The sequence below is a fragment of the Canis lupus genome, chromosome 37 (genome assembly GCF_048164855.1).
Source record: "Canis lupus baileyi chromosome 37, mCanLup2.hap1, whole genome shotgun sequence".
Lineage (NCBI taxonomy): Eukaryota > Metazoa > Chordata > Mammalia > Carnivora > Canidae > Canis > Canis lupus.
The window spans coordinates 15,148,118-15,168,360 of record NC_132874.1 but is presented as its reverse complement, the minus strand read 5'-3'; the positions used below and the strand labels follow the sequence as shown (position 1 = coordinate 15,168,360).

Sequence of the window (20,243 nt, the reverse complement as noted above, 5' to 3'; positions counted from 1 at the left end):
TTCAGTAAGTTAGTTATTTTATTTTGGGTGCTGGTGGTGACAATTTCCTGCCATCAGTTCTCATCCTTTCAGCCAACTGAGAGCTGAAAACCGTGGGCTTAAGCATTTTTTGTGAATAGACAGTTAAGTGTGTTTCTGACTCTGTTGAGCTTAAGGGTTCCACAGAGTAATGTATTAACCTGATGATGGAAATTAAAGGTTGGCCTCAAGTGAGTCCTGTAACATAAATGGATCCTCTTCTCATTATTCTTGAGCTGCATTTGGAGTTTGGGCCAATGGAGGGTCCTGAAGGATTTCTCTTTCCCTGGCCCTGCTCTGCCATCTCTAAGGACCTATGTGATGAAGTTGCTGTTGTCAGGGTGACAGCCTGAAGAAAATGAGGTCAGAGATGCAGGAGGCTTGGACAACTTCATGAAAAATGGAGGGTAAGGTCATGTCTCTGTCGGTTAAGTGGGGAGGGGCCCACCTAGAATCTCCCTTGGAGATCCCAGTTATGTGGCACAACGTTTCAGGAGGAACTTTATTTTAAAAAGAGGAAAACCCGACAACCTGCATAAAGCCAACAAGCTCAATTGTAGCTAAAAGTCCCCTCCAACCTCCACCTCCCAGTTTATGTACCCTGAGGTCAGGGGCAGTCCCTGGATGGAAATGGAGTTGATAGGAGGGGACACAATATTTGTGGAAGTCTCAGGCACTGGAAGCCTGAGCTGACAGGAGCAACCTGAGGATGTCCACAGCACTGCCATGTCTCCACACCCAGCTTCAGGGGGTTCCCCATTCGGCACGACTCACTCTTCTCTGCTTGAGCCTGCCAACTCTACTCCCAAGACTGCCCCAGTGCCTGCAGCCTGTACCTGCACAGCTAACAGTGGCTCCACAGTGGCCAACTGCTGGCTGGGAAGCTGGAACATGCACCCTGCAGAAGGAGATAACCAGCAGTGAGCTGGGTGGGTGACCCTTGCCTGGATCCATGACCCACCAACTGATATCCCACTAAATCACTTTGTCCTCTGCATGACCTCCAGTCAAAGGTGAGATGACTAGAAGCTCACCACCACCTCCCTATCTTCTCTCTTCATCATCCAGTGTGTGTAGCATTCTGAGAGCTTCCTGCATGTTGAGTCATGCATCCTTATGGCCATTTTGTGATGACTGCTTTTATTTCTATTTGGCAGATTTGGAAACATGAAGTACCTAGCCCAGGATCAGAGCCCCTGGAGATGGTAGAGCTGAGATGCCATCCCAGAGACTCATAACCCTAGAGCTCATCCTTATAACCATGGGGCTACACAGCCTCTCCCTCCCAACAGAGAATTGACTGCCTCTTCCCTGGGGTTGACATATTCCCTCATTAGGCTCAAACTCACTTCTCCCTCACTTTTCTTTACTCTTCTCAGGCACTAGGCAGGCACTGGCCACTGTGACCAAATCTCAGTGGCACCCTTCCCACTCTACCCCCTGCCACCAATGCTGTGTGCCTTCCCTTTGAAAGCCCTATGAAGCTTCAGGAGGAAAATGGGGATGATCAGAATGTTGATCTGCACTAAGGTGAGTTGTGCTCTTGAAATGAGGCATAACTGATATTCAGCCAAATAAAAATTAAAGCTGTTGAAAGATAGGGTGGTAAATTTCCTGGAAAGCAGGTCAGGGTACTGACTTCAACAAGTTTAAATACACTTACTAGTATTACAGCAAGTTATGAGACTTAATCATTAGGAAACAGAACCATTAAATCAACCCATGATACCTCAAGAGCAAGAAATGTTAAGGCCCAGAATCTCACCTTAAGTATCATATTTGGAATCTATATACTTTTTAAAGATTTTATTTATTCATTTGAGAAGAGAGAGAGAGCACAGTTTGGGGAGGGAAAGGGAGAAGCAGACCCCCCACTGAACAGGAAGCCCCGCTCAGGGCTCAATCCCAGGACCCTGAGGGTCATAACTTGAGTTGAAGACAGATGCTTAACTGTCTGAGTCACCCAGGTGCCCTGAAATCTATCTTTAAATTGATCCCCTGAAACACAGTCAACCCATCTTCACCAACTAGAAAACTTTGCATTAAGTCATACTTTCAAGATGACACCTAACAGCCAGGAAAGGAAACAGCCACAGGTGAGTCCCTTTCTGTTTGTTTCAAGAGCCAAAAGATGTCAGAAGAGATAATAGTGCTCAAGAAGGCAGAAAACACTGAAGGTCAAGTGCAGTCAACCTACCAAGTTGCTCAGTTTTTCTTCCGGGGGTCCTCCTCGCCAGCTACTAGGGCAACTACAATGAAGAATCATAGAATGTCAGGAGACAAAACTCCTGCTTTAGAGCCATTTACATGTTAAGACTCACTTGTGGGTGGAAATGAGAAAATAATACTATACATAAATTACGTAAATAAGCAGAGACTGAGAGATGCTGTAAAAACTCAGGGAAAGGAAAAATAAAAGTGGGTTGGAGTTGGTCAGCAGAGATTCTAAGGAAAACATGGGATTTCAGATGGTCCATGGCAAGGCAGTGGAGAGGCAAGAAGGTCTTCCATCCAAAGATGGCATGAACATGGGTAGGGAGGTGATGGCAAGAAGCCTAGAGACGGCTGCTGGAGAAAACACAGGCCTTCCTGAGGAAGAGACCATCTTTTCTGGGAAGAATAGGGCCTGAAGGCTGAGTGGACATGTGAGCTCTTAAGTCAAGAGTGTGCAATTACTTCTATAAGGTAGGAGAAAGCCACTGTGGCTTCTTGAATAGCAGAACCATCCTGGGCAAGCAAGCTCCTGATGTTTATAACAAAACCAAATCCAACCCAGTACTTTGGGAAGATTAATCTGAAACCTGAGAGATAAATGGATATATGGTTAACAAGAGGGCGATATAGAGATCATCTCATTACCCAGGTACAAATTAATAATTGCCTGTCATATGGGATAGTAAGACTGAAGAAAGAATGAACCTAAGGGAGAAAAAACAAAACAAAACAAAACATAGGATTTGGTAGCTGATTCACCAGGGAAGAGAAAAAGAGATTAATGTTCGGAAAGAATAGTCTTTGACAAGATAAATGGCTTTTTCCATTCTTGGAAATATGAGGGCTCTGGGGCATGGAACTGAGAATGAGAAAGTCAGGGAGCCAGTTCGTGGGAGTAGGTGGTAAGTCTGTTCTCAGCCACGCTTACTGTGAGGTGGGACATCCATACTGGAATTTGGATTAGATTCCATCAGCAGTCCTGGCTATTGGCACTCTGCCTTTTCATTGACTTTTTAAATATAAAGCCAATAGATAGACAAAGCTGAGGTTTTTACTACATTATTCAAGCTCCACAAAAGCATTTCTTTGTGGTTTTCTATTTGTGTGTTTGTTTCATAAAATCCTGTGATTGAAAGAAGCAGTCACCTTGATAATTTCAAGGACACTAGAGCTGCCCAAGCTTGAAGCTTTCAGGCCAAAATCAAAAGCCAGCAAAAGGCCAGAGAGAAGAAAGCAGAACCTCCAGGTTGCTTGGATTTGAACCTTCTGAATTTTTTTCTCCTTAGCACTTCAGAGTGTCAATTTTTCTGATCATGCATAACCTCTGCTTAGGATTGTGATTCCAAAGGATTGGTATTTTGCCCGGTTTCTGAAATCAGAGGTTCTTATGGCACCCTAGGTCTTAGTTTAAAAAAAAAATCTCAAACATTAATTAGCATCCCCAGAGGAGGTACTATTTTTAATTTTTAACTTTAATATTTTTACATATTCCCAAAACATTTTCTAAAAACCTATTTTTCTCCCATTCATTCACACTTCATTCATCAGAATGTGGTCAGCTGGGCTAGAGAGACAAGAAGGAATCAAGTCATAGGATTGGTTGGTAAATTGTTGAAAATGTGTATTTGCCATTTGGTTGGGTGATTCATCCTTTAAGATGGAGCCTGAGCCTATAAAAAATTGAAGTGGGATCTGAACATGGCAAAATGTGTTTGCTTTTCTTAGATAAATCTGTTAGTCTGTGCTGGAAAATGGCATCGTTCCCCCATTGGAAATTGTGCTTCCCACGCAACATACGCCACCCTGCCTTCCCTCACAGATTTCCCCAAGCAAAGTTCAAATTCTCGCTTGTGTTTGTAGTCAATCCCATGGTGAAACCATTAATTTAGTCTTTCCATTTGAGCTCATCTGAGAAGAGCTCCAAGATATGACTCTTTTCAAAGAGTGTTTAACAATTAGCACAAAACATAGCTACCAAAAACCTCTGAATTGGATTTCTCGGAGCCAATTGTCAAGTCAAAAAGAAAGCCAAAACCCAAAGACAATGAAGAAGGAAGACAAAGGATGAAATTTTGTATTTACCAAAAGTCAAAGGTGATATGTGTAAAAACGCTGATACTAGAGACTAAGAGCTTGCTTCCTGGTGCGGTCATATGGACTTACCAGATTTAGGAATGTCAAGTACTTCCAGTGTCCACCATTTAGAAAGATTTTGGATTTCTGCTGGTCCCCTCCTTGCTGTGAGATGTAATAATTGAGAAAAATATACCAGCTCAGAACAAGGAAATGGTATATGCAGGTACAAGTCCTCGTCATGGCTAGCTCTGACCAGGGAGCCATGGATGACTCAGGTAGCTTTCCTCTGGCGTCCTTCCTTGTGTGGGTCACAGCTGAAGTTGAATAAGGCATGCCCGAGAGCTGTAAAACACCCCCTCTGGGATTAGGAGTTCCCGCAAGACCGAATTTTGCTTCTCTCATAGGCTCCCTCCCTGATAAACTTGGGAGGCAGGATTACTGTTGGTTTTCAGATACCTTCATTTAGATAATGACAAGTAATCCCCAGATCTGCATAAGTTTCAGTGTTTTAGGCTTTGAAGAGGGGCAGGGGAGAAGGTAAAATCTGTACTTTGCACTGCTTGCCTGGGGTGGGGGTTAAGGGGCCTTATTGTGAAACAGCAATAAACTCTAATCAATACTGTCAGGGCCATATCCTCTTTTCATTCCTTTTTATCTGGGCAGAACAAGGAAGTTGGAATAATACTTCTTGAGAGATGAGGGTCAGGTTGATAGAAGGAGATGAGAGATTATGGGCACATTTATGGTACAAAGGGAGGTGAGTAGAAAGGGAAAGGATATTATAATCTTGCTCCTGAGGTCTCTAGGGCCCTATAGGCCCTATATAATCTGCAGCAAACTGCTCCTCCAGGGAGCAGCCCCAACCCTTTTTTTCTTTTTTTTTCAGTTTTTTCTCTATACCCTAGAGAACCAAAGGTTACCTAGGGCTGCCCCAGATCATTTATATGGGTGTTTCTGTGCCCTGAGAAGGAAGAAGCATAGCAAGAGGTCTGTGGCCAAAGCATAGGAAGAAGTATGTAGCCATGACCCCGACATACCTGAGTTTAGACATTGCTGGGAGAGAGTGAGGGTCTCTGCATTGCCTCAGAGAGTAAGAAAACGTGCTTAGGCTGGGCAGAGTTTGCAGAACCTGGCCCTGCTCAGGCTCGGCAGAAGGCACCTGAGAGAGTGCTAGAAGTGATGATGCCTTGTGACATCACCAGCTTGTTTCCCTGGGCAACTGATTCAGAGGGTTCTGAGCAAAGCCCCAAGGGAAAGCTCCCAATGTTGTTATGTAAGTCTGGAGCTGATGCTGTTCGATGATTTAATCAGGGCTAACCAGTAGTTGGAGAAAGAATTACAGGCTACATACACACGGAGGGCAAAACAAAAGCAAACCCACCTCCTAAGAGTATCAGACCCCAGACATCAAGAATTCTATATGGTGGCAGGGGTGGGGAAAGCAAACCTCAGCCAGCAGTAGAGGGTCATCATTATAAGTGTTCCCAAGGGGAGGGATGATCTGGCAAATGGTGACATAAAACTGTACACAATTCCATGGCCTAGGTTAAAATTACAAATACAGCAGTTCATGCTTTGACAGGGCATATTATGTGACAGGCCTTGCTCTAAGTGCTTTACAATATTAGCTCATTTAACACTCTAGACACCCATACAAAGTAAGTACTATTATGAACCTCATTTTCAAATGGGGCTGTTAAAAGGATGCTCAAAAAGTAGTAAGAGACAGAGCTTCAGTGTGCACTGACCATAACGAAGCAATGTTTGCTCTGCATGCCCTCAGACTGCCTTTGTGATGTCTCTCCACTTTCTGCTGACCCTCTTTTATTCCTCTATCTCTGCCATGGGAAAATTCTCTCAGGAAAGAATCAGATCTGTTTTGAAACTTGGTGCACATATAGGTTATTGTGCTATGTTTCCTGCGGTGTTTTCAGGGTACACATCATTATAGATTAGGGGTTTGATACCTTTTTACAAAAATCTCAAGCAGAATTCTGCAGATGGGTAAGGATTTGGGGCAAAAGTGAGAAAAGACAGGCAGACAAAGACTCAAATATCTGGAACATGTATACCCAACCTGGAAACTGGCCTTTTAACACCTGGATTTTTTTTTTTCCTGCATTAATCTCAATGCTGGCCTGGAAACCTGGCCTTTTAACACCTGGATTTTTTTTTTTTCCTGCATTAATCTCAATGCCCATAGATGAAACCTTTCATAAATATTGATACAGTTGGGGCATCTGGGTGGCTCAGTGGGTTAAGTGTCCAACTCTTGATTTCATTTCAGGTCATGAGAGTGGGCCCCACATCAGGCTCTGGTGCTGGGTGTGAAGCCTATCTAAGATTCCTTTTGTCCCTCTCTCTCCTCTCCCCTCAAAAAATATTGATACAACTATTTAAATTTATTTGTAAGTTGTTCAGTGTTTGACATTGGAATCCACTTGTTACCATTTTAATGAATAACATATTATATCTATCTATCTGTCTGTATTTAATTCAATGTATTTTCTCATAAAAATTTCCAGAGAAATGTTGTCTAAAGAAAATTCTACCTTGTGACCATGTTCACACCACAATTTGTATCTCTAGTTGAATAACTGATAAATTTTCATGAAGTACTTTGGCCATCTGTCTCCTGCTCTGAGACCAGGTGGAGCTTTGTGGAATAAAGATAGTGTCACCACTTAGCTGCAAAATATTACAAACTAATACATACTAAATCTGCTATTAGCCTGCCTTTCTCCACTCTTCTAGTATCTGGAGGCCTCATGTCATATTCAGGAGAAGAAGATAATTGTTTCCTAACTTAATAAAAGACTGACAGAAATACACTTTTTTTTTTTTTACAGGAAACACTAAAAATATAAAATAACCATATTTCACATTTTGAATTGAACAGATAACTTGACTCTTAAAAGTAATGTTCTTGGAAACTCTCTACCTTCTGGGAGTTTAGAACACTAACCTTTAATTTCACAAATAATTATTGAGGAACTGCTAATTGAGGAGTACTTATGAGGTTCTGTGGATTCCCTGAGGAATAAAAGAGAGAGAGAGCAATAGCCAATCCCTGTCCTCATGGAGGTTTTATTCTAGTTAGGGAGATGGACATTAAATAACAATGTAATTAGGTGTTAATTCATAATTAAGGTAGTTTCTGTGGAGGATAATAGCGCGAGACCTGGAGTGGTCTCTTGTAAACAGAGCTGTCCTCCCAATACTCCCAACAAGCTCTAACCATCCTTCCCGATCTTTTTTGAGAGCTCCTCCTTCTCTCCCAGCATGTTATGTGTTTGTGTTTCCCAGGGAGCTACTCCGGGCCTCTGCCCTTCTCCCTATATACTTACCCTAGTGATGCTGCCCACTATCACGGTTTCTGCCACGACTTTCCAGTCTATAATCACAAATTTTATATCTGTATTCCCAGCCCTCTCTCCATCCCCACAAAGCTTCAAACGTATCTTTGACTACTTGTTGCATATTTCCTGAATGAGTCAGATGCACTTTAAACTCAAGATGTCTAAAATGAATTCACTAGCTTGCCCCAAATCTGACTTCTTGTCTCCATCCTCTGTCTTGGGGGGTTGGCCCCCTTGTCCAGCCTGGGAGCCTTCTTTGTCTCCTCTGTATCCCGCACTGCCCAAATCCTGCCAACTTCATCTCCCAAATCAAACTCATGTCAATCCTCCTCTTGCTATTTTGTTTACAGCTACCCTAGTTCAAGTCTTCCCAATCTCTTCCCAGTTGGTGCTGTCTTCCAACTGGTTTCCTGGATTCTAGTCTTATCCCTAATTCCATTCTTCCCTAGATGAGGAAGTGAGTCTATCCAAAAAGCCAGTCCAACCATATCCCTCTCCAGCCCTTTAATGTATCAATATCATGTACAGGAGAGCATTTTGATGTTCCTCCAACCACACCTGGCTAGGTCATGCGCCAGTGCTTTTGCTCCTACTACCTCCTCTCCGTGATGGCCTCCTCTCAACATGTCTTTGATTGGATATCTGATAACCATCCTCTAAAATGCAGCTTAGCAGTTTCCTTCTCTAGAAACTCTTCTCTGAACATCTCAACCAAGCCATGTTAAAAAACTCCCTTCTAGTCTTCCTTAATACCCTGTGCATCTCTGCATGTTTCATGCTGATTATTAATGTCTTAGTCCATTCCGGGTGCTATGACAAAAATACCATAGGCTGGGTAGCTTATAAACAACAAAAACTTATTTCTCACAGTTCTGGAGTCTGGGAAGTCCAAGGTAAAGGCACTAGCAGATTCAATGTCTGCTGAGAGCTTCCTGGTTCATTCATTGATGGTCATCTTCTTGCTACATCTTCACCTGTGGAAAGGGATGAAAGATCCCTCTGAGGACTCCCATGTAAGGGCAATAGTTCCATTAATGAGGGCTCCACCTTTGTAGTTCAATCACCTCCTTCGGATCCCATCTCCTAACACCATAACACCATCATTTTAAGGGTTAAGATATAAATTTTGGAGAAACAAAACGTTTAGTCCATAGTAATTCAAATTGAATCTCTTTCATGAACTCTCATCTCCCTGGGCTCAGAGATGGTGTTTTTGGATTCTTAGAGCTTAGCATAGTGCTGAACACACAATAAAAACTTAATAAATGTCTGTCAAATGGACAAATATGTATATACCAGACATACTTGTCTACTGAGCCTTATTATAAAGCCAGCTCATTCATGAAAATCTTACTATCTAATCAAAGTGTTCAGTTGCTGGTTTCTGGTGAGAAGCTGGAATACTAAGATGAGTAAGGCATAACCCAGGCCTTGGAGGAACTCATAGTCAAATGGCAGAGACAGAAATCTAAACTAAAAAATCATAGCACAATGTGATAAGTACTATAATAGAGGTATGTATAACCTATTAATGGAACCTAAATTATCTTGCACATTTTCTGTCATTCTAACTATTCAGGAGATTGACTTCAAGATAAATGCATTGAGTGAATCATCAGAAACCCCTGATGCCATGTAGGAGAAGATAAGGATTAATGTGATCTCACTGTGTAAAGTAGCCATGACCACCAGCATGAACAATGGTTTTGTCTAGTAGAGATTATAACCCATTCCTAGGCCAGTCACAAAATGAAGAAGTACAAAAAGCAGGGGCTCAACCTGGGCTCTAGTTTACTGTGGGATGATCAGCCATCAGCCTCATTGGGGCATTAGTCACCTCGAGTGTGAAATGGGACTTGGGGTACCTACAGTGGTGATTATCTTGCTTCCTAAAGCCAGGACATCTACTGAGCTAAAGGAGCATTTACCAAGCCTGGCCTCTGAAGACACTAGAGGGAAGCCCCAAGCCAACCCCCACACATACCATGGAGCCAACTAGAGCAGAAGGTGTTGAAAGATGCTCTGTGGTGTTAGCTACAGGTAGCACAGTGGTGTGAAGGAAATGATGGCAGAGCTCAGAATTCTTGAGGTTATGTTGAAAAAGTTGATACGTATGGTTTCATTTTGGCTCAAAAGAGAGGCCCCTCCAGTTGCTGGTGCTAAACAAACAACTAGCCAATAAATCCCAATCATTTTAAGCTTCAAGATAGGTCAGCAGGACTTAGCTGCATTCTACTTAGCCTCTTGCACAGAGCCAAATTGGCTCATTCCCTTTAAAGCTGGTGTACGTCCACATACTTTATAGGTTCTCTTAACTTTGCCCATACTTCAGTAAATAGTCCCATCATTAAATTTCCATCTGAATGGGCTAACTTTTCCGGCTGGAATGCTAACTGGTGTATCTCCTCCTAGGTGAGCTCCTCCTAGGGAGTCTGATACACCTCTGGAACCTCAGAACTATTCATGGTTGCAGGTAAATACCAGATGTTGGTAAAGATCTGTTGGCAAGGATCAATTTTGGTATTATGGTATTCTTAATATCGAACTAGGGAGCTCTCTAATCCTTGGGTTTCCTGATAATTACCATCCTTGTCACTCAGAGCTGTTTTCATTTCCCTAAAACCCCTGCTGCTTCTGACCCAGTATACCTCAGTGACTTTTAAAGGACCTCTCCTCAGTAAAAGGTAAGTGATTCTGGAAATAATTAAATGTGTGTGTGACATCCAATTGGAGTCAAGGTTCAGGGGAAATAGGCTCTTATTTTCAGTGGCTTTTGCATCCCTACGAGCCTTTGTCCATTTGTTGTACATGCAGCTATGAGTTAGAATGAAGCGTTTCACCCATTGGGTTATTGATGACACACCTCAGAACATTTGCTTTTCTCAGAGGTCACTGTGACTACTCTGCTTTTTAAAAACCAGAACATTCATGGAAGGCCCCTTCTGAAATCTCTTTGGTGAGAACATGGGTGGGTTTCCAGCCACCAAACCAAGCCAACTCTAAAAGGCAGAGGCATCTATCTTCTTTGAGAACTTTCCTGGCCCACCACTTTGTCTGTTGCACCAGGAAACCTCATTCAAACCTGCCTTGCTCTTTGCTCTTGGGGTTGGTTTTCACAGGAATACAGTGTTCAGTGCTGATCTTCTCAGATTCACTCAGAGGAGCAAAGTTGTCCTTTGGCAGTTTTTTGAAGATCCATTTTTAGTGGAGAGGCCAAAGAACTCTTCCTGTTTACAAGCATGAAATTGACACATTGTTGTAGAAGTTCAAAGCGGGAAAGAACCGTTTGAGGTCAGTTAATTCAACCTCTTCATCTTTCAGAGAAGAAAATTAAAGCTCAGAGGAGTTAAAGGACTTACCCCAAATCACAGAGCTATTAGTGGGGGAGCAGTGACTAGAATACAACGCTCTTAATCAGGCCAGCGAGCTCTCACTCTTTCTTGAGTTGTTTTTGTTTTGTACCCAAGTTCTAGAATTTTCAGGTGATTTTTTTCTTGCTTGAATTAGCTTGTCACTTGATTATATGAGGTCTGATGAAGTTATTAAAGAGAAAACATCTTCCTAGAAATGGCCTTTTCAGCCTCTGAGTCAGATTTCACATTTTTTGCAAATACCGTGTTAATCAGACATGCTCAGTTTCTCATAAGAGAACTCAGATATTTTCAACAGATTTTTACACCCTGAATTAATCGGCACAATTAAGAAACACACTCAGTGCTGACCAGCAGTACATTCTAGTTTCAATCTTTTGAAATTCTCATGTGAATTTCTGCTCTCGTGGGTACTTCACCCTAAGATCAGCAGTTAAGCTCTGGTTATTTTATTTTGGCAGTCTGTATAGAAATATGTAGGATTCATGTACAGTTAAATACATAAACCACTCTTTGATTTGCTGGTTTTCTATCTAATAATTATATCATTTGCTGAACGAAGGTATTGACACCCCCAATAATAATTATGGATTCAAGTATTTCTCTTTACAGCTCTATCAAATTTTTCTGTGTGTATTTGAGACTATTGTTTGGTGCATACATCTTTAGGACTGCTATGTCCCACTGGTGAGTAATCCTTTTATCATTATGTAATATCTTTTTATGCTTCTAGTAAGTTTTTTTTGTTCAGATAAAGTCTACCTCACCTAATATTAATATTACAATTCCTTCTTTTTTTAAATTGATACTAACATAGCATATTTTTTAATCCTTTTGTTACTGATCTATTTTGTTGAAATTAAAGTGAATTTCTTGTAAATATTAATATTACAATTCCTTCTTTTCGTAAATTGATACTAACATAGGACATATTTCTTAAGCCTTTTGTTGCTGATCTATTTTGTTGAAATTAAAATAAGTTTCTTGTAAACAACATTGATGGGTTGTGGGGGTTGTTTTTATTTTTTTAACTCACTATGCCAATTTCTCTTTCTTTTTTTTTTTTTTCAATCTCTGTCCTTTAATTGGTATATTTAGACCATTTACATTTAAGGTAGTTGTCTACTATGTAATTATTTGTTATTCTTTGTCTCCTCTATTTCTTGTACCTCTGTTCCTCCTTTCTTGCCTTCCAATGTATTAGTTTGAACACATTTTAGTGTTCTATCTTGATTGAATTATAGTGGTTTTGAGTGTATCTGTTTGTGTAGTTTTCTTAGTGGTTGCTCTGGGAATGCCAGTATATGCACGTGACTTCCTAGAGTCTATTGGCATTAACATTTTACCATTTGAAATGAAGTGTGGGCTCCTGGCTTCCACTTTAGTCTCTTTGCTTTTCCCTCTTTTAAATATCATAAGCATCAGATGGTGTAATTTTTGTTCTACTCATTAAATACAATTTGGAAAGCTCATGAGAAGAGTTAGTCTATTGTGTGTACTATACTTTTGCTCCTTACATTGTTCTTTCATCCTTTCCAATGCTTCGAGTTTCCTTCTGTTATCATTACCTTTCATCGTGAAGTACAGTTGATCCTTGAACAATGCTGAAGTTAGAAACAGCAATCCCCTGTATAGTCTGCATGTAGTGTTTGACACTCCAAAAGCTTAACTACTAATAACTGACTATTGACTGGAAGCCTTACCAACAACATAACTGTCAACTAACAAGTATTCTATATATGTCTTATATGTGGTGTTCTTACAATAAAGCAAGCTAGAGAAAACATGTTAAGAACATCATAAGGAAGAGAAAATGCATTTATAGTACTAGTTATATAGTTGTTGAAAAAATTCTGTGTATAGGTAGGCTGGGCCAGCCAAAGGGGCAGCAGTGAGGCTGGGCCTGGCCCACAATGGTGACATTCCTCTGCCTGCTGGCCTTAGCTTGGTAGAATCAGCTGTTGTTGGGCCCACAGGTGGCAACAGAGGTCTGGAAGTACACTACAGTGTACTACAACTACAGTTGCCCCATCTACCCAGAAGTAGACCACCAGCCCGTAGCCATTGGCAGTTGTGGCTACTCACGAGTTCCCGAGGTTCCAGGAGGCCATAGAGCCAGGGCAGCACATGGCGGGAGATCTATGGCCAGCCCAGCAGGGGTCTGAAGCTCCCAGCTGCCCCTGCAGCTTTCAGAGACTAGTTCATGGAAGATAAGGGGCAGAGGCATCAAGGGCTCAGACTTCCTATACAATGTGGTGCCTGCCCTCTGGGCTGTTCCTTTGTTTAGCCTAGCCTCCCTCCTGCCAGTACAAAGCACTCAACCCAACCATCCTGTTGGCACACAGGGAAACCTGCAGATCTCCCTGGTCCTGAAATCCCCAGGAGCTGCTGATACCCTTGTTAGGCCTTCCTGGGTACTCAGAGGGCAGCAGGTGGGGCCTCTGCATCAGTCCTCTTTGATCTGATCCTGTAGAGACTCAGGTACACAGTTGCAAATAAACACTTTGTGGCTTTTGCTGTCAACTCTTTAAAAAAAAATCCACATTTAAGCTGATTTAGGAAGTTTAAACTGGTATTTTGCAAGGGTAAACTATATTTCCCTTAGCCATTTTTTAAAGACAATTCTGCTAGCAGCAAGATTCATTAAGTTTTCCTTCATCTGAGAATGTCTTTATTGCCCTTTCATTCTTGAAGACTTTTGTAAGATATAGAATTTACCGTTGACAGTTTTTGTCTTTCGGCACTTGAAAAATGTGCAACTTCCCTCTGGCCTTCATGATTTCAGATGAGAAATCTGTTTTTATTTGAATTTATGTTCCTTATGGTTGATGTGTTGTTTCTCTCTAGTTGTTTTGATGATCTTGTCTCTAGTTTTCAGAAGTGTAATTATGATGTGCTGTGGCATCGATGTTTTTGGACTTATCATCTTTGGAGATTGTTCAATTTCTTAAATGTCTTTCACCAAACTTGAGAAATTTTCAGCCATTATTCTTTTTGAATATACTCTTTCATTCCAACTCTTCTTTCCATTCTCCTTCTGGGACTCCCATGATATAAATTTGGGGATTTTGTTACAGTTCCCTGAGGCTCTGTTTATACTTTTTCTAGTCTGTTTTCTGTTTTTCATATTGAGTACATTCTAAGTTCATCAATTATATCCTCTGTTATCACCACTTTATTATTGAGCTCATCCAATGAGGTGTGTGTGATTTTTAAAAAAATTCTGATATTGTGTCTTTCAGGTTTATAATTTCATCTTGGTTCTTTTTATTAATTTCTATTTCCTTGTTGATATTTTCTATTTTTCATTTTTTAGGAGAATTGCAAATTCGTTAAAGCATTTTTACAATAACTCTATAGGATCCTTGTCAGATAATTCCAGTATCTGTTTCATCTCTGTTGTTGGTGTCACTTGATGACCATTTTTTTCATTCAAGTTCTGCTTTTCCTGGTTTTTGGTGTGGCCAGTGATTTTTTTTTTTCTTTTGTATCTTAGATATTTTGGTTATTATCTTAAGAGTCTCTGAGTCTTATTTAAATCTTTCATTTTAATCAATCACTCTGTTTAGGTTTAGCACTCAGGTCCTGGCTTGACTTTTGTAAGCTATGGTTCCAGTAATAAATTAATTTCTTCAGAGTTTGTAGTGCCTCTTTGATGTGCTTTCTTTATCCAGTGGACCTGGAGCTCCCAGAAGGACGAAAATATCTCCAGACATTTCCAAAAGCCCCTTGGGGAGAATATCACCCCCAGTTGAGGAGTATTGCTTGACAGAAGTCAGAAGAATTCAATGTTCCCTGTGTGGGACAGGTCATGATCCTGTAGGAGGAGGATATATTCTCCCCCAAAGTCTTATGCACGAACTTCAGGATCCCAGTCTGTGTTTGTGTGCACTAACTCCTCTGGCCTGGGATGAGGAAAAGGCTTTATTTGCCTCTTACTACATCTGTTCAAACTTGTATTCAGGGATGATATACTGACAATGCCTCCTATAATGAAACAGGATCTGATTTCTTGTAAAACCCAGCTCTAAGGATAATCTAGCTCCAAACAAACAAGTGGTCTTTATTATGGAATTACAGCTATGAAGTTTCAAGGTGAAATCCTCTTAGCATTACATATATATGTATGCATATTTATATTTTCTGCTTTAAGACATGCTGCCAAAGATTGTTATCAGATACATCCTTTTTGCTTGTTAGTTGGTTTTCTTATTTCTACATGACTGAGATGACATCACATGACCTTTTGAAAGTTTTTGCTTTTCTGCCTGGAAACATAGGGCAGTGTTTCATAAAAGTGAGGGAAAGGTTGCCATGCTTTTTAAAAAAAAAAAAAAAAAAAACTAACTTTAAAAAAGGAAAGGAAAGGAAAGGAAAGGAAAGGAAAGGAAAGGAAAGGAAAGGAAAGGGAAGGGAAGGGAAGGGAAGGGAAGGGAAGGGAAGGGAAGGGAAGGGAAGGGAAGGGAAGGAAAAGAAAAGAAAAGAAAAGAAAAGAAAAGAAAAGAAAAGAAAAGAAAAGAAAAGAACAAAACTGCCAGATTGCTTATTGCAGAGTTGAGTCATTTGACCAAAAGGAGTTGTTTCGGCTAATCATTTACTCAGCTGCCCTCTGAATAGAAATGCCATTCTCAAATTGTATGAAAATTAAATGAAACCTCACAGAATACTTGTTTACCAGATTAGCTGAAGTTTAAGGTCAAATCTGTTGGCCTCCTTGGCATTTTCTACATGCCAAGAAGTCTAAATTATTACAAATTAATTATTCAACTGGAATTGCTTCACATTATCCCGTTGGTGGAGGTGCCTCTATGATCACTAAGCAATTTCCACCATTCTCCTCCAGAATGTTCGTGACATTTGGGGCTACTGAAAGTTAATCCAATTATGTATTGGCATCCAAAATAAATCACACACCAATGCAAAATAAACTTAGCTTCTCTCTCTTACCTTCAATAAAAGTAGATTTCTTTGAAACATGGCCTGCTCTGGATAAGAATGTTTTATGGACTGTGAGCTCCTGGAGACAGAAGTAGAGCTGGTTCTCAGCTGATTGGAGGAAATGTCTCCTTCTGGCCGTCTTCTTTGACACCAGCCCTTTCTTTGTGTACTTGTCTTAAAGAGGTCTAAACTTTTGTCCATGATATTCTACCGATTTCCTTTCTCTGTCCATTTTCCAAGAATCAGAAGGAATCTTGATAAAAGGATTTGGGAAAGTCCTAATAGGGAATAAATGAAACATAGCCACTTGTCTTCAAGGCTGTCCTCAAACCATAAGGCCTCCTTGCCAATGAACTTACTTGAAGTGCTGGGAAGCTAACTTTTTTTTACATGTTTTTGGAAACAATAATTACTTCACTGAAGGTGTAATGATCTTCTCCCCCATCATAGTAGTAATATAAAAAGAGTTTTTACATAGTTTTTTGGCTCATTAGTGGCGTTAGTGTGAGCATCTCTGGTTCCATTGATCTGGCTATAACTTTGAAGGTGAAGACTGGCTCAGGAGCTCAGAGAGAATGTACTGGGTCTAGAAGCCCTGGGATCCAGGGCCAAAGAGAAAAATCCACCCCTTCGTCCTGGCACTGCTATTGTCCTGTTGTCTGCCATCGGAGACATCATTGTGGGGACGTTACGAGGAAGAGGATGACAGAGGAAATGTCTGCAAGCTGCTGGATGATTTCAATGGCTCTCAATTTGCTTTCTGTTATTTTGGTGAGGCTGCCTGCCTGCCTGCAGTCAAAGGTTGGCTTCTAAAGAAGTGTGGCCTCCAAAGCAAAGTGTGGCATAATATCTTCGTACGGTGGCCAAGAGTGTGAGCATCAAAATTAGTGTGCCCTACTTCAAATCCTGGTTTCTTCCCACCTGTATGCCCATGAACAAGTTAACGAAACTTTCTGTGTCTCAGTTTCTTCAGCTATAAAGTAGGGTTAATAATAGTGGACAATTCATAGTGCTGCCGTGCAAGTGAAATGAAACAGTCTTTGCAAAGTTCTGAGGATAGAGCCTATAAGGTGGTAAGTACTCAATAAGCATTAGGCCTTATCATAGAAAGTACTTGCAAAGTGCCTGTGCTCACAGCCACCACCTGATCAGAATGCCCATCTGGACCACAAGGACCTTACCACCAGGAAGTACATTTGTAATAACAACTTTTGCTGCATATTTTATGGGAGTGGCATGATAGAGGTGCTGAATTAATCAACAGGCCCTCCTTTGCAAGCAGCCTGAATTCTTTCCAAAAAACTTTGATGGGAATGATTTTCAAACGTATTTCAAAATTCTCTTAAGGGCAACATTAATTTTTAAACTAAAGAGAAGTTGTTACCCTTGACCTGGGGCTTTCCATTCAGACTGTAATGACCTATAATTTCCCAATGCCCCTGCTAAGTTTGTTAGGAATTGAAAAGAGCAACTGAAATTGACCTAAAGTCCAATGTTTGTGAATTATCACTACCTCTCGCTCTGAGAGAGAAACAGAGAGAGAGATTGCGAATGCACATGTGTTGGGGAAGGGGCAGGTTTGTGTGGGCAAGGGAGGGTAGGAGGAAAAGCAAACAGTATTGAGCTGGTGTCTTTGTTTTAATCAAGGGGAGTGCTAAGTGATAATCAAATTGTCTTCTAGCACTCCCCTTGGCAGCACAAATACTAAAATTGGAATAATGCAGAGAAGATTAGCATGGCCCCTGTGCAAGAAATATCTCCTGGTAGCAGAGAGAAATATAGAAACAATTCAAGTGTGCCTGACTGTTTACTAAATTTTGAAGGTTGAGAAAACAGATTTTGAATGCATAGCCCAGATATTATCTAGAAAGAAATATTTTTTTCTAAAGAAATCAGGAAGTAGGACTATTGGTTAATGATGAAGGTCAACGTGCATAACCCTAATAAGCCACACAGAGGCCTGTGGGGGGAGTCCTGGGAGTTGTCTGTGTTTGGGAGGTAGAGAAATGGCCCTAGGTACCTCAGAGTTCACAGACAGGGAAGGAAAGAGGAGACACTGCTTAGCCCCCCCAGTTCTCTGCCCTTCCACCTCATTCCCAGCTCAGCAGGGTGACCCTGGGAAGCTGAATTATGGATCCTTCACCAGCCCCACACTGAAGAGAGTCTGGTATCCATGCCCAGAGTTCCTGAGAGAGTGCTTTGTGAGCCTCCTCAGTGAGCTTCCTTTGAACAGACCACAAAAGGACATTCCAGCCTCTCATCCTGGATGGGTGCTATGGACTCAACGCCAAAATTCACATATTGAAACCCCAATCCCAAAGGCGATGGTATTCAGAGATGGGAGCCTTTGTTTGTTTGTTTTTAAGATTTAATTTATTTATCCATGAGAGACACAGAGAGAGAGGCAGAGACACAGGCAGAGGGAGAAGCAGGCTCCATGCAGGGACCCTGACCTGGGACTCAATCCTGGGCCTCCAGGATCAGACCCTGGACTGAAAGCAATGCTTAAACCACTGAGCCACCCAGGCTGCCCCATATGGGAGCCTTTGAAAGATAATTAAGTCATGAGGATAGAGCCCTTATGATGGAATTGGAGCTCTTATAAAAGAAGAGACTGGAGAGAATTTTTTCCTTTCTCTGCTCCCTGTCAGGTGAAGAGACAATGAGAAGATCACCTTCTGGAAACCAGGAAGTCAGCTCTAACCAGACACTGGATCTGCTGGCACCATGATCTTGGACTTCCAGCTCCAGAACTGTGAGAAATACATGTCTGTTGGTTAAGCCACCTGGTATTTTTGTTAACAGCAATCTGAACTGTCTAAGGCAATGAGTACACCCATTCCATCTTCCCTCCATTTTTTTTTTTTTTTTTTTTTTTTTTAGGTGGGAAGAGCTTCCTGACAATGTGAGACATGAAGATGGTGGATCCATTTAACCTGGTGTGGACTGAGCCTGGGTGGAGGTTAGAATTAAGAGTGCCTTCAACTGCCTAAGGAAAGGAGAAAGATAAGGAAGGACGTAGAACTTATCCTTTGGAAAGCTAAAACTATAATTGCTAGACATTGGACATTTAAAATTATTGTAACATATGATTTTCATTAGTTTCTTAAAACAAATATAGCAACCATATAAATAATAGTAAGTGCTAATGTTTATTATGCACATCAGTGGCCCAAGCGGGTACCAAGCATTTCACAGGTATGCTATAATTTTTTCTTTCCTCCAGACCTCTAAAGCAAGTATTATCATGCCATTTTATAATTCGAGAAGCCACATCTAAGTATATGGGTGGCTAAATAACTTGTCTAAGGACATGATAACAAATAGCAGAATTAGGACTTAAAGTCATTCCTATTTGAGTCAGAAACCCACTATCATCTGGGGGCTCCAGATACTTTCTTTGCAACTATTCCATAAATGTTAAATAATTCCAAAATAAAAAGTTATTTGAAAAAAATAAAAACCATTATCTAAACTGCTCTACTGTTCTCTTTCCAAATAACTTATGAAAGTTTTGCTTTGTTTCTATGTTAAATTTCCCAGAAATTTTGAAAAATAGTGTGTTATATTTTCACCTAGGGATCCTTCCAGCATCTATGTTTGTACTCTTTCATGTAAAGCACTTAGAAAAGTGCTTGCCACTTGAACAGGTCTCAGTAAACATTAATCATCATCATCATCCTCACCACTGACTTCACAAATAATCATTTATTACATTATACTTTAAGAATCAGTGTACATATTAAATTCCTCCACTAGACCGTGGATGACTCAAGAGTAGAGACCATAGGAGGTGCTCACTAACATTTTATAAAATGAGTAAATCCCTGTGCTCACAATTAGATCTTTCAGCAGTGAATCATCAAATCGACAGGTAGTTTGTTTCTGTTTCTAACTTGCCTCTGCCCCTGGGGGCAAATGGCTGTCTTCTCCATGATCTTGGCCACCTTTATAAGAAGAGAAGCCCCGTTGCTGCATCCATCTGATGCTTGTGGTAGGCATGCAATTGACATAAAGCTGCACTTTCCAAAAGTACTCTTCCTCCAGCATGTCCTCCCTCAACTCTAACTCCGTTAGATCCAGTCATCTTCTCTGCTATGCTGTGCATCAGGGGAAATCTACACATGGGAACAAAATTAATGTGACCTCATGCCTTTTGGACACAATTTAAAAGGGGTCAGATTGTCTTTTCTTGCTGTCAGGTGCAATGTTTCTTATGCCATGTCCCTATTTTCCATTGACTGCCAACACTGTTTATAAATTTGTG

At 41.0% G+C, this 20,243-nt stretch overlaps 1 protein-coding gene, 1 long non-coding RNA gene and 1 other non-coding gene across 3 annotated transcripts in view; 2 read left to right on the top strand and 1 right to left on the bottom strand.

Moving 5' to 3' along the window:
- ADTRP (androgen dependent TFPI regulating protein) overlaps window positions 1-5,505 on the bottom strand; it is a 62,085-nt gene extending 56,580 nt beyond the window's left edge. Inside the window, exons 1-2 of the mRNA XM_072813606.1 lie at window positions 5,346-5,505; window positions 4,396-4,650 (exon numbers count right to left, since the gene is read on the bottom strand). Of these exons, the coding sequence (XP_072669707.1) occupies window positions 4,396-4,641 (246 nt within the window). The 5' untranslated portion in view covers window positions 4,642-4,650; window positions 5,346-5,505. The remainder of the gene's footprint in view (window positions 1-4,395; window positions 4,651-5,345) is intronic.
- An 8-nt stretch (window positions 5,506-5,513) lies between these two features.
- Window positions 5,514-19,450, top strand: LOC140625964 (uncharacterized). The gene is made up of 5 exons (XR_012025220.1): window positions 5,514-5,581; window positions 10,080-10,140; window positions 11,651-11,725; window positions 18,628-18,731; window positions 18,860-19,450. It is a non-coding gene; the product is annotated as an uncharacterized lncRNA (long non-coding RNA).
- Window positions 17,657-17,765, top strand: LOC140626495 (U6 spliceosomal RNA). Its single transcript, XR_012025668.1, has one exon. It is a non-coding gene; the product is annotated as a U6 spliceosomal RNA (small nuclear RNA).
- Window positions 19,451-20,243: the final 793 nt, after the last annotated feature.